A 13,638-nucleotide genomic window follows, 5' to 3' on the forward strand; every position below is an offset into this window, starting at 1 on the left:
CAGGATTTGTTACAAGTTTTTGCTGTTATAAACTTTACATAAAGTTTTTTGAAAAGTGTGCTAATGTGTTTTAAAATGAAAAGGAACAAGAGACTGAAGGGGAATCATGATCAGTGTAGTCATATCACACCTACCACTAAGTGGCGCTATTGCTGATGTAGGGAACAGTCAAAAACACTTTTTTTTAAAGAAAGACAAAAGAAAGAGAGAAAGGAAAAAGTAATGAGGGACAAAAGTGTATCCCCTCTGCCAGTGTGTGTGTGTGTGTGTGTGTGTGTGTGTGTGTGTGTGTGTGTGTGTGTGTGTGTGTGTGTGTGTGTGTTTGAGAGAGGGAGTGTGTTTGTCCTGGAACAGCTCTTCCTGATTCAGGCCAAGCAGCTCCACTTCCCGTCTCCCAGCACAGGACTGCTGCTGTGGAGGAGATGGGACGCTGATCCAGACTGGGAATATTTCATTCCTGGAATCTTACATTTTAGAGCATTGTGAGGTACTGGGGAACACAGGAACTACTTTAAACAATCTGAAAGGAGATCATTTGGACTTGCTCTGGATTTTTTTTATGTGTTAATTTTGTCGTTGCAGCCTTCTCCTGAAGCTGGAATAATGTCTCTGTGCAGTTGCAGGCAGGCCATGCTTGCAGCAGAGATCTGCACACTGATGGCCATTCTGGTGGCAGGCACTGCAGGACAAAGCCCTGACAGGAGGGAGGCAGGGTCCTCCTGCTATGGGGGGTTTGACCTTTACTTCGTTTTGGACAAGTGAGTGTGCTCCTCTGTCTTCTTGCAAGCTCCCAGTCTCACCTTACTGTAGAAGCATCCATAGCGGCTCTGTAAGATTCTGCTTCCTTTTAGTCCCAGGAAGTCACCTGTTTCTGGCCGTTTCTCTGCATTCTTTTCAATTTTACCCAGATAAATACACTGAGCAATTACAATTTTCTTTACAAACTTCTCTAAACAAAAGGTAGTCTAATATTAATATTTTGATAGCCAGATTAGCCATACTGTATCGCTCCAGGGCTAATTGGAAATGTGTTAGTGTGTTGGGGGGGGGGGGGGGGGGGGGGGGCTAAATCTGAGGAAGTAAATAAAGTTCCTCAGCTTCCCCACCTGCTCTATCACGAGGCTTCATACATTTCTACAGGAAAATGGAAAGTAGAAATGGAAAAAACTGCCAACTAAACATATCTATAAACTTGTCGTGCTCTTATTGGCCTTAGAATAAGTTAGTGCTGTCTTATTCAATAGGCATCCTCTTGTGAGCAGTCACACTATTCAGGATATTGGAAAGTTGCTTCGCAAACGAGATGTTTTTAGAACAAAATAGCCTCGCAAAACCATTAGTTCATATATTTTTGTTACAAGTTATTTGGATGCATATGGTACTTACCATAAAAAGAACAATAAAAAAAAAAGTTAAAGTCAGCTCTTGAAACTGCAAAAGCAACCACATCAGTTAGGAAGTGGCAAAACAGTGCATTGGTACGTTAGATTTGCTTTACTACTTTACCGTTCATCTCTCAGAGCAAATTCAAATCATTCAGATGGAATGTTCTATGGATCACATGCAGTATTTCACACACTTTAATCATAATACAGTATGCATGTGTGTGACTGTGTTCATAGAGCCTGCAGGACAATGAATGGTAGGCTCCTTCACTTCCCTTTCATAGTGTAATGTGGAGTGAGTTGGGAGAGCTCCTGTCTTTCTCTAGACCCCAACCCCCTCTCCATGTCTGTCTGGTCTGCAGAACCCTTTCACCATTAGGCCCAGATGTTCCAAAGCTCCAGAGTTTCTGGCAGCTGTGTCAGAACTGGGACTCATATCACAGTACGGAGGATGGAAAAATGGGAGGGAAGCAAAGGGAGGAAGAGAAAGAGAGGTGGAGAGAGAGAGAAAAGGAGAGATCTTTTGATTCATCCTTTCCAATCAATGTATTCAGACTTTCAAGAAACAACATCTTTGAAGTATTTAATTAAACGGATCCAGAAAATATGTGGGACATTCTATAACTATTCATATCTGCAGTATTGCTATTGTGTCAGTCGGAATCGGCCAATCACTCAAAACCTCTGGCACATCTGTGGGCTTATAGAAAAAGGCACGTGTTGCGATCCATCCATCCATGCATTGCTCTATGTGCCATACTTTTCAAGTCTAAAGTGTTCACATCTCAAAGTCGCAGGGACATTATCCTATTTGACTGGTGTTTTGGAAAATGCTGTGCTCACTTTGTGCTGCACCAGTGAATAATCATCTGAATAATATTTTTTCCTTAATGCTGTCCAAACTACTCCCCATTTTAAAAGGTCCCTGCTTTTGTGACTGCACTAAAAAAACATATTTCTATGAAAACGTATTACATTAGTGCACACTTTTTCTCATTCTCTTGCTCTCTTTCGCTCCCACACACACACACACACACACACACACGCACACGTACACACACACACACACACACAATCCTCTTTCTGCTGGTTCTGCAGGGCAAAGATCATCTCTTCACTCAGACTAACTTTGATGTGATTCTGAAAAGATGCCTGATAGAAGTAAATCATAATGACATTTGTATAATTGCATTCAAATGAACACCCCAAAGAGGATAAAGGATTATTCCACCACGTCTCTTGTCGAAATGAAAAAAGCTAAGGAAGTACACAGTATTCTCAGAGGTGTCAGTAAAAGTGGGGGGGAAACGATATTGATTTGCTCTGTGGTTTTATCGGTAACATTGTCATTACAGAGTTTCTCTTGGTTTCTTTCTTTCTCTATCACCCCAGATATGGTATATAATTGTATAGAGTTCTCTTTTTTATTTTAATGCATCTGTTTCTGCTCTCTGGCCAACTCCTTATGACATTAAGATGTTCTATCAACAAATATGTCTGAATAAGCAGTAAGCAGGCCCAGGTAGACTTGAAGATAAAATTATCCATGGCAAGTGTATCAACATGCTTACATGCTTAGATGCTTGTGACTACTGCATGAGTTGAAATTGCATTCATCTCAGAATGCAGAATATTGAATGAACTGACTTCTGGCCTGCTTAAAGGCCCAGAGCAGTCAAAAACTAAATTGTCCTGTATTTTATATATATTTCCAACCTATGAGGTTGGAATAACACTGTGAAAATTGTGATAATGCCCTTTTAGTGTAAGAGCTGTTTGAAAATACGACCTTTACTCAAGTAGGAGTTTGCTGGGTGACTTTCACTTTTACTTGAGTAATTTTCTATTAAAGTATCTTTACTTTTACTCAAGTATGGGAGTTGGTACTTTTTCCACCACTGGCCGCAGTTATTGTAAAGTTTTACCCAGCAAATCTAAATTTTATGTGATTGAACTATGTGATATTTGGCTATTCTGTTTTCATACATCATCTGAGTGATCTAACCAAATATAGTTAGCTAAAAGAAGAATACAATTTGACCCATTCTGAGACTTTGGCTTTTAGATGAACGTTAACCTAATTTACACAGACAAAGTAAATAGCAAAAAATCCTAGGTCTTTAAATATGTCATAACCAAGAATGCTAATGCTAGCTAGCTCGCTATCTTGTTCACTTGCTGACGTTAGCTTAGCTAATGTTGTTAGCTAACCCAGATCACAGACATTAAAACCAGTAGATACTGATAGCGCTGACGTTATCCATGTATTCCTATGGAAAACTCTCAATGGTGCAGAAGCCGGAAGTATTTCAATTTGAAGCGTGCCATATTGCTGAATGGGGCTGAATGGCACCAAAACAATCGCTATGGATAATGGTTCAAATGTCTGTAACTAGCAAAGGATCATGGTCGATGTAGTCGTTTTCATGTTGCCTGAGAAAGTCTTATTGTCTATGGATCCTCCTCTTAGCCTGCCAGCCCATGATTGTCTGTGTCAGCACATGGTCCTGCATTATGACAAATGTAGTAGTCAGAATGGATCACTATGTAATGAAATATCTTGATTTCTAGCAAACTTTTAAAATAATTTACTGTGGAGATCGAACTTGATCATAATATACCAATTTTAAAGGGCAAAACGTCTGTATAAAACATTTTTGTTTGGCCGTTCTAGCCATTGTAATTTACATAGGCTTTCTATGGCAGACCATGGCTTTTGGCACTGCTAGGTTGCTATATAGTAGCCGACCAGCAGAGTTCATGACTCCACGCTCCAGACTGGGGGCACTGGGGGCCTGGCCCGGATACCTTGCATGGCTAGCTAGTTAGCCACCAACACACATAGTGACAATGACATGCTAGCCACAATAATGGCTAATATCAATGGGTGGTAGTTAGCCATGTAGCTATCTAGATAACTTAGCTGCAAGGATAGCTAGCTAATGTTAGCACGCTAGACAACAAGGCTACTAGCTGCAACCTAAAACAAATATGTGTTTTATTTACACTTTCTTATCTTGTGAATGTAGCCTAATGCAAGGATTGCGTCGAGACGGATGGCAAGTGCCTGTCAGGCTCAAAGGCTGCCCCCGAACTCCTGTCATGGACGATTTGTATAGCCACAATTTTTTTTGCAATGCATCAGTGTGATAACTTCCCCGCCAGCTCATTGCCAACACTGTAGCCTATTTAATAGCAATTCGGCAAGAAAGAGGATCAATCAATGCTTCCCACCTCGAATAGGCCTATGCCTATTCATATTTACAAATTGTTTCAAACTATGTCGCTGTTCACGGTCAATATATAGCTATAGGCGGCTCGTTTAAGAGCTAGAGAGAGGGGGAAGAGATAGGCGAGTTGCCAGCTGAGATATGTGAATTATAAGAAAGGAACAGTGAAATATCCGTTGGAGTTTAGGCTACCCTTAAGTGGTTGCACAGATTTCGATTTTATCACAACTATAGTTGAAGTCGGAAATTTACATACACAAATTTCTTGTTAACAAACTATAGTTTTGGCAAGTCGGTTAGGACATCTACTTTGTGCATGACACAGTAATTTGTCCAACAAATGTTCACAGACAGATTATTTCACTTATAATTCACTGTATCACAATGCCAGTGTTTCAGAAGTTTACCTACACTAATTTGACTGTGCCTTTAAACAGCTTGGAAAATTCCAGAAAATAACATCATGGCTTTAGAAGCTTCTGATAGGCTAATTGACATCATTTGAGTCAATTGGAGGTGTACCTCAAGGCCTACCCTCAAACTCAGTGCCTCTTTGCTTGACATCATGGGAAAATCTAAAGAAATCAGCCAAGACCTCCGTAAAAAATGCCGTCATACCGCTCAGGAAGGAGACGCGTTCTGTCTCCTAGAGATGAATCAATCCCAGAACAACAGCAAAGGACCATGAGAAGATGCTGGAGGAAACAGGTACAAAAGTATCTATATCCACAGTAAAAATTAGTCCTATTTCGACTTAACCTGAAAGGCCGCTCAGCAAGGAAGAAGCCACTGCTCCAAAACTGACATAAAAAAGCCTGCACATGGGGACAAAGATCGTACTTTATGGAGAAATGTCATCTGGTCTGATGAAACAAAAATAGAACTGCTTGGCCAAAATGACCATCATTATGTTTGGAGGAAAAAGGGGGAGGCTTGCAAGCCGAAGAACACCATCCCAACCATGAAGCACGGGGTGGCAGCATCATGTTGTGGGGGTGCTTTGCTGCAGGAGGGACTGGTGTACTTCACAAAATAGATGGCATCATGAGGTAGGAAATTATGTGGATATATTGAAGCAACATCTCAAGACATCAGTCAGGAAGTTAAAGCTTGGTCGCAAATGGGTCTTCCAAATGGACAATGACCCCAAGCATACTTCCAGTTGTAGCAAAATGGCTTATGGACAACAAAGTCAAGGTATTGGAGTGGCCATCACAAAGCCCTGACCTCAATCCCATAGAATATTTGTGGGCAGAACTGAAAAAGCGTGTGCGAGCAAGGAGGCCTACAAACCTGTCTCAGTTACACCAGCTCTGTCAGAAGGAATGGGCCAAAATTCACCAAACTGTATAATATATAAGCTAGATGATTGTGATAATACATACATTCTTAGATTTATTTATTTTTTTATTTTTTTATTTCACCTTTATTTAACCAGGTAGGCTAGTTGAGAACAAGTTCTCATTTGCAACTGCGACCTGGCCAAGATAAAGCAAAGCAGTGTGAACAGACAACACAGAGTTACACATGGAGTAAACAATTAACAAGTCAATAACACAGTAGAAAAAAGGGGAGTCTATATATACATTGTGTGCAAAAGGCATGAGAAGGTAGGCAAATAATTTCAATTATGCAGATTAACACTGGAGTGATAAATGATCAGATGGTTATGTAAAGGTAGAGATATTGGTGTGCAAAAGAGCAGAAAAATAAATAAATAAAAACAGTATGGGGATGAGGTAGGTGAAAATGGGTGGGCTATTTACCAATAGACTATGTACAGCTGCAGCGATCGGTTAGCTGCTCAGATAGCAGATGTTTGAAGTTGGTGAGGGAGATAAAAGTCTCCAACTTCAGCGATTTTTGCAATTCGTTCCAATCACAGGCAGCAGAGAACTGGAACGAAAGGCGGCCAAATGAGGTGTTGGCTTTAGGGATGATCAGTGAGATACACCTGCTGGAGCGCGTGCTACGGATGGGTGTTGCCATCGTAACCAGTGAACTGAGATAAGGCGGAGCTTTACCTAGCATGGACTTGTAGATGACCTGGAGCCAGTGGGTCTGGCGACGAATATGTAGCGAGGGCCAGCCGACTAGAGCATACAGGTCGCAGTGGTGGGTGGTATAAGGTGCTTTAGTGACAAAACGGATGGCACTGTGATAAACTGCATCCAGTTTGCTGAGTAGAGTGTTGGAAGCAATTTTGTAGATGACATCGCCGAAGTCGAGGATCGGTAGGATAGTCAGTTTTACTAGGGTAAGTTTGGCGGCGTGAGTGAAGGAGGCTTTGTTGCGGAATAGAAAGCCGACTCTTGATTTGATTTTCGATTGGAGATGTTTGATATGGGTCTGGAAGGAGAGTTTAGAGTCTAGCCAGACACCTAGGTACTTATAGATGTCCACATATTCAAGGTCGGAACCATCCAGGGTGGTGATGCTGGTCAGGCGTGCGGGTGCAGGCAGCGAACGGTTGAAAAGCATGCATTTGGTTTTACTAGCGTTTAAGAGCAGTTGGAGGCCACGGAAGGAGTGCTGTATGGCATTGAAGCTCGTTTGGAGGTTAGATAGCACAGTGTCCAAGGACGGGCCGGAAGTATATAGAATGGTGTCGTCTGCGTAGAGGTGGATCAGGGAATCGCCCGCAGCATGAGAAACATCATTGATATATACAGAGAAAAGAGTCGGCCCGAGAATTGAACCCTGTGGCACCCCCATAGAGACTGCCAGAGGACCGGACAGCATGCCCTCCGATTTGACACACTGAACTCTGTCTGCAAAGTAATTGGTGAACCAGGCAAGGCAGTCATCCGAAAAACCGAGGCTACTGAGTCTGCCAATAAGAATACGGTGATTGACAGAGTCGAAAGCCTTGGCAAGGTCTATGAAGACGGCTGCACAGTACTGTCTTTTATCGATGGCGGTTATGATATCGTTTAGTACCTTGAGCGTGGCTGAGGTACACCCGTGACCGGCTCGGAAACCAGATTGCACAGCGGAGAAGGTACGGTGGGATTCAAGATGGTCAGTGATCTGTTTGTTGACTTGGCTTTCGAAGACCTTAGATAGGCAGGGCAGGATGGATATTGGTCTGTAACAGTTTGGGTCCAGGGTGTCGCCCCCTTTGAAGAGGGGGATGACTGCGGCAGCTTTCCAATCCTTGGGGATCTCAGACGATATGAAAGAGAGGTTGAACAGGCTGGTAATAGGGGTTGCGACAATGGCGGCGGATAGTTTCAGGAATAGAGGGTCCAGATTGTCAAGCCCAGCTGATTTGTACGGGTCCAGGTTTTGCAGCTCTTTCAGAACATCTGCTATCTGGATTTGGGTAAAGGAGAACCTGGAGAGGCTTGGGCGAGTAGCTGCGGGGGGGGGGGGGGAGCTGTTGGACGAGGTTGGAGTAGCCAGGCGGAAGGCATGGCCAGCCGTTGAGAAATGCTTGTTGAAGTTTTCGATAATCATGGATTTATCGGTGGTGACCGTGTTACCTAGCCTCAGTGCAGTGGGCAGCTGGGAGGAGGTGCTCTTGTTCTCCATGGACTTCACAGTGTCCCAGAACTTTTTGGAGTTGGAGCTACAGGATGCAAACTTCTGCCTGAAGAAGTTGGCTTTAGCTTTCCTGACTGACTGTGTGTATTGGTTCCTGACTTCCCTGAACAGTTGCATATCGCGGGGACTGTTCGATGTTAGTGCAGTCCGCCACAGGATGTTTTTGTGCTGGTCGAGGGCAGTCAGGTCTGGAGTGAACCAGGGGCTATATCTGTTCTTAGTTCTGCATTTTTTGAACGGAGCATGCTTATCTAAAATGGTGAGGAAGTTACTTTTAAAGAAAGACCAGGCATCCTCAACTGACGGGATGAGGTCAATGTCCTTCCAGGATACCCGGGCCAGGTCGATTAGAAAGGCCTGCTCACAGAAGTGTTTTAGGGAGCGTTTGACAGTGATGAGGGGTGGTCGTTTGACTGCGGCTCCGTAGCGGATACAGGCAATGAGGCAGTGATCGCTGAGATCCTGGTTGAAGACAGCGGAGGTGTATTTGGAGGGCCAGTTGGTCAGGATGACGTCAATGAGGGTGCCCTTGTTTACAGAGTTAGGGTTGTACCTGGTGGGTTCCTTGATGATTTGAGTGAGATTGAGGGCATCTAGCTTAGATTGTAGGACTGCCGGGGTGTTAAGCATATCCCAGTTTAGGTCACCTAACAGAACAAACTCTGAAGCTAGATGGGGGCGATCAATTCACAAATGGTGTCCAGGGCACAGCTGGGAGCTGAGGGGGGTCGGTAGCAGGCGGCAACAGTGAGAGACTTATTTCTGGAGAGAGTAATTTTCAAAATTAGTAGTTCGAACTGTTTGGGTATGGACCTGGAAAGTATGACATTACTTTGCAGGCTATCTCTGCAATAGACTGCAACTCCTCCTCCTTTGGCAGTTCTATCTTGACGGAAGATGTTATAGTTGGGTATGGAAATCTCAGAATTTTTGGTGGCCTTCCTGAGCCAGGATTCAGACACGGCAAGGACATCAGGGTTAGCAGAGTGTGCTAGAGCAGTGAGTAAGACAAACTTAGGGAGGAGGCTTCTGATGTTGACATGCATGAAACCAAGGCTTTTTCGATCACAGAAGTCAACAAATGAGGGTGCCTGGGGACATGCAGGGCCTGGGTTTACCTCCACATCACCCGCGGAACAGAGAAGGAGTAGTATGAGGGTGCGGCTGAAGGCTATCAAAACTGGTCGCCTAGGGCGTTGGGGACAGAGAATAAGAGGAGCAGGTTTCTGGGCATGGTAGAATATATTCAGGGCATAATGCGCAAACAGGGGTATGGTGGGGTGCGGGTACAGCGGAGGTAAGCCCAGGCACTGGGTGATGATGAGAGAGGTTGTATCTCTGGACATGCTGGTTGTAATGGGTGAGGTCACCGCATGTGTGGGGGGTGGGACAAAGGAGGTAACAGGGGTATAAAGAGTGGAACTAGGGGCTCCATTGTAAACTAAAACAATGATAACTAACCTGCACAACAGTATACAAGGCATATTGACATTTGAGAGAGACATACAGCGAGGCATACAGTAATCACAGGTGTTGAATTGGGAGAGCTAGCTAAAACAGTAGGTGAGACAACAGCTAATCAGCTAGCACAACAACAGCAGGTAGAATGGCGATTGATTAGGCAGAGAGGGTCGGATTAACTACACACAGAGCCTAAGTGCGGCTGGGGCCGACAGATAAAACATAAACAAGCAGAATGGATTACCGTGATTAATGGACAGTCCAGCATGCATCAGCTATGTAGCCAAGTGATCAGTGTCCAAGGGTCAGCGGTGGATGGGGCAGGGAAGCTGGACTGGCGAGTGTTATCCAGGTTAGAAAACTAACAATGACCAAATAGCTTGTAGCCAGTTAGCTGGTTAGCTTCTGGAGGTTCTTGAGTGTGTTCTAAAAATGTAAAGATAATAGCGGTTCCGTATCACATTGGGTGAGGCAGGTTACCTGAAGGTATAAACAAATTAAAAATCGAAAAGGGATAGAAAGTAAATATGGGTTCAGTGAGTGTTTGGGACGCGGCGATTCAGACGGTTAGCAGGCCTGTGCTAACAAGCTAACAGTTAGTAGACGGTGCTTAACACGGTAGCAGTTAGCGGACCGGGCTAAACAAGCTAGCAGTTAGCAGGCCGAATTTGCAAGCAAGGAGAATAGCAAGGGCTAGAGAGTTAGCCTTTGGGGACGTCGCGATGGGGGTATCTGTTTATTCCTCTTCATGCAGTGACATCGATGGACCGGTCGTGGGTCTGGATATTGTAGCCCAGGAGCTCAAAATGTTCCGTTTGCGATGGGAATCCGGGGATGAAAAATAAAATAAAATAATAAATAGGTCCGTTATGCTCTGGTTAGAGTCGCGTTGTTCGAACTGGCGAGAGCTTTCCGAGCTAAAGGTTAGCTGATGACCGGTTAGCTGAAGACCGCTAGCAATGTTTTGCTGAAGCTGGTAGTTCGTTGGCTAGCTTCAGTTGAGGGGTTCCAGGTCCGAAGTAAATATAAATACTTTAGGAAAAATAGCTACGTTGGGTGAGGCGGGTTGCAGGAGAGTATTTAGAAGAAGTTGAGGTTCAGCAAAAAGTTTTAAAGATATGTGAAGAAAAAAACGAAAACAAACGATATATACAAGGGACACGACACGACAATACGTCCTACTGCTACGCCATCTTGGATATGGAGTACAGGGGATTGATGCATGTTGCATATAATTACCGTTAGAGTGCGTAATTGCCATGCGGTTTACATCAAATGCAACGGTGCCAAAATAATAACAACAGCAGAATATAGGCTACAGTTGCCAGCAGAGGACTTCTTTGTTACCTAAAATAAAGAAAATAGAATCAAAATTGAATGAGTAGACCTTGCCACAGTTGAGAGGCTTATGGTATTATAAAAGCCTGCAGATTACCAATATAGCGCAATGCTATTTTTTAAGACGCAGGTGTCACGCAGAGGTTAGTCAGGCGTTGGTATCAGGACATGTCAGTTAGACGTTCAATCCACAGGAGGTTGGTGGCACCCTAATTGTGGAGAACGGGCTTGGGGTAATGACTGGAGCGGAATCAGTGGAATAGTATCAAATACATCAAACACATGGTTTCCAGGTGTTTGATGCCATTCCATTTGCTCCGTTCCGACCATTATTATGAGCCATCCTCCCCTCAGCATTCTCCTGTGGTTTAATGGTAGGTGACAGTAGGTAGTTTGGCTCATTTTTGGCTCTTTTCACCCACCATATTCTAATTATTTTCACTTGCACACTGTAACTATTCACCTTCAGGTAATGGGCACTCAATCTAGTGGGCCACTGTAGGGTGTATACTTCTGTATACTTCTGGCCCTTCTTTGGACACTGTGTTAACAACCCTCCAGGCAAGCTTCAATGCCATACAACTCTCCTTCCGTGGCCTCCAATTGCTCTTAAATACAAGTAAAACTAAATGCATGCTCTTCAACCGATCGCTGCCTGCACCTGCCCGCCTGTCCAACATCACTACTCTGGACGGCTCTGACTTAGAATACGTGGACAACTACAAATACCTAGGTGTCTGGTTAGACTGTAAACTCTCCTTCCAGACCCACATCAAACATCTCCAATCCAAAGTTAAATCTAGAATTGGCTTCCTATTTCGCAACAAAGCATCCTTCACTCATGCTGCCAAACATACCTTTGTAAAACTGATCGTCCTACCAATCCTCGACTTCGGCGATGTCATTTACAAAATAGCCTCCAATACCCTACTCAACAAATTGGATGCAGTCTATCACAGTGCAATCCGTTTTGTCACCAAAGCCCCATATACTACTCACCATTGTGACCTGTTCGCTCTCGTTGGCTGGCCCTCGCTTCATACTCGTCGCCAAACCCACTGGCTCCATGTCATCTACAAGACCCTGCTAGGTAAAGTCTCCCCTTATCTCAGCTCGCTGGTCACCATAGCATCACCCACCTGTAGCACGCGCTCCAGCAGGTATATCTCTCTGGTCACCCCCAAAACCAATTATTTCTTTGGCCGCCTCTCCTTCTAGTTCTCTGCTGCCAATGACTGGAACGAACTACAAAAATATCTGATACTGGAAACACTTATCTCCCTCACTAGATTTAAGCACCAACTGTGCAGCTCACAGATTACTGCACCTGTACATAGCCCACCTATAATTTAGCCCAAACAACTACCTCGTTCCCTACTGTAATTATTTTATTTATTTATTTATTTTGCTCCTTTGCACCCCATTATTTTTATTTCTACTTTGCACGTTCTTCCACTGCAAATCTACCATTCCAGTGTTTTACTTGCTATATTGTATTTACTTTGCCTCCATGGCCTTTTTTTGCCTTTACCTCCCTTATCTCACCTCATTTGCTCACATCGTATATAGACTTGTTTATACTGTATTATTGACTGTATGTTTGTTTTACTCCATGTGTAACTCTGTGTCTGTAACTCTGTATGTGTCGAACTGCTTTGCTTTATCTTGGCCAGGTCGCAATTGTAAATGAGAACTTGTTCTCAACTTGCCTACCTGGTTAAATAAAGGTGAAATAAAAAAATAATAAAAGGGTTATAATGGCCTGCAAAATAGAGGTGTTGTTGCGAATTTGCAGGGCAGGTTGACATGGGACACACAGGCTACACAAGCACAGCCCCCAGTCTCCAGAATCCCAATATTATTTGTTTTATTGGGTCTGCTCATGTAGACTACTAACCTACAGTCATTAGAAAGATAGTTGCCATAAGGTTGGAAATACTACTGTTAGTAAAGCACCATGAATAAAGTTGTTAAAGTTGAATAAAGTTGTTATTATAAACTTCCCTTTTGTCATATAAACCTATAGGTTGGATGTAGGGTCTTAATTTGAGACAGTTTTCAACAGCAGGAAAATAATCCTGCAGCGACAGGAAATGGTAATTATTATGTGGATTAGAATTCATATTTATTTAGAGGTTGATACATCTTTCATTAGGGCAAATCAAGTCTGATATTTTAAAGTGGAAATTACACACTTTAGAAGCCTTTTTAAACCTCATGCAGGAAAATTCTCAGCAACAAAAGAGTAATCAAATTAAGAGTCTACATCTGTAGCTGTTAGACTCTCTAAGATACTGTAGGCTATGCAAGGTGTTCGCTTAAGCTAAGCAGCAGAACGTTGTAGCGAATTTGAATGTCAGTCACAAGGACTCAAATGTATGGAGCGAGATACCTGCCAAAAGTTGAACGTACGTATCGTTAGGATCGTAAGAAACTCCCTACGTAATTGTTAGGATCGTAAGAAAACCCATGCGTGAAACATGAAACGTAAACGTAGCATTTAATCTATGAATGTACAAACACCATGTTCCGATTACGGACTAACATTTTAGGCTTGAACAAATCTTGTGTTGCAATTTTGACGTACAATAACACCTTACGGAGTTTTGGTAGTTTCATCTCACCAACAAACAAAACAAAATCCCCACATGGCCTTTCAGGAGTGCCTCGTGAACAAT

At 43.3% G+C, this 13,638-nt stretch overlaps 1 protein-coding gene across 3 annotated transcripts in view; it reads left to right on the forward strand.

The window, feature by feature from the left end:
* The first annotated feature begins 320 nt into the window (after positions 1-320).
* antxr1b (ANTXR cell adhesion molecule 1b) overlaps positions 321-13,638 on the forward strand; it is a 50,239-nt gene continuing 36,921 nt past the window's right edge. Inside the window, exons 1-2 of one of the 3 annotated variants that reach the window (XM_036977390.1) lie at positions 321-487; positions 618-758. In XM_036977390.1, coding sequence (XP_036833285.1) covers positions 631-758 — 128 coding nt within the window. In that variant the 5' untranslated portion in view covers positions 321-487; positions 618-630. Of the gene's footprint in view, positions 759-13,638 lie in introns of all 3 variants that reach the window. The other 2 variants (XM_036977388.1, XM_036977389.1) reach the window with 2 other exon arrangements.

This window comes from Oncorhynchus mykiss, chromosome 5, assembly GCF_013265735.2.
Source record: "Oncorhynchus mykiss isolate Arlee chromosome 5, USDA_OmykA_1.1, whole genome shotgun sequence".
In the NCBI taxonomy this organism is placed as follows: domain Eukaryota; kingdom Metazoa; phylum Chordata; class Actinopteri; order Salmoniformes; family Salmonidae; genus Oncorhynchus; species Oncorhynchus mykiss.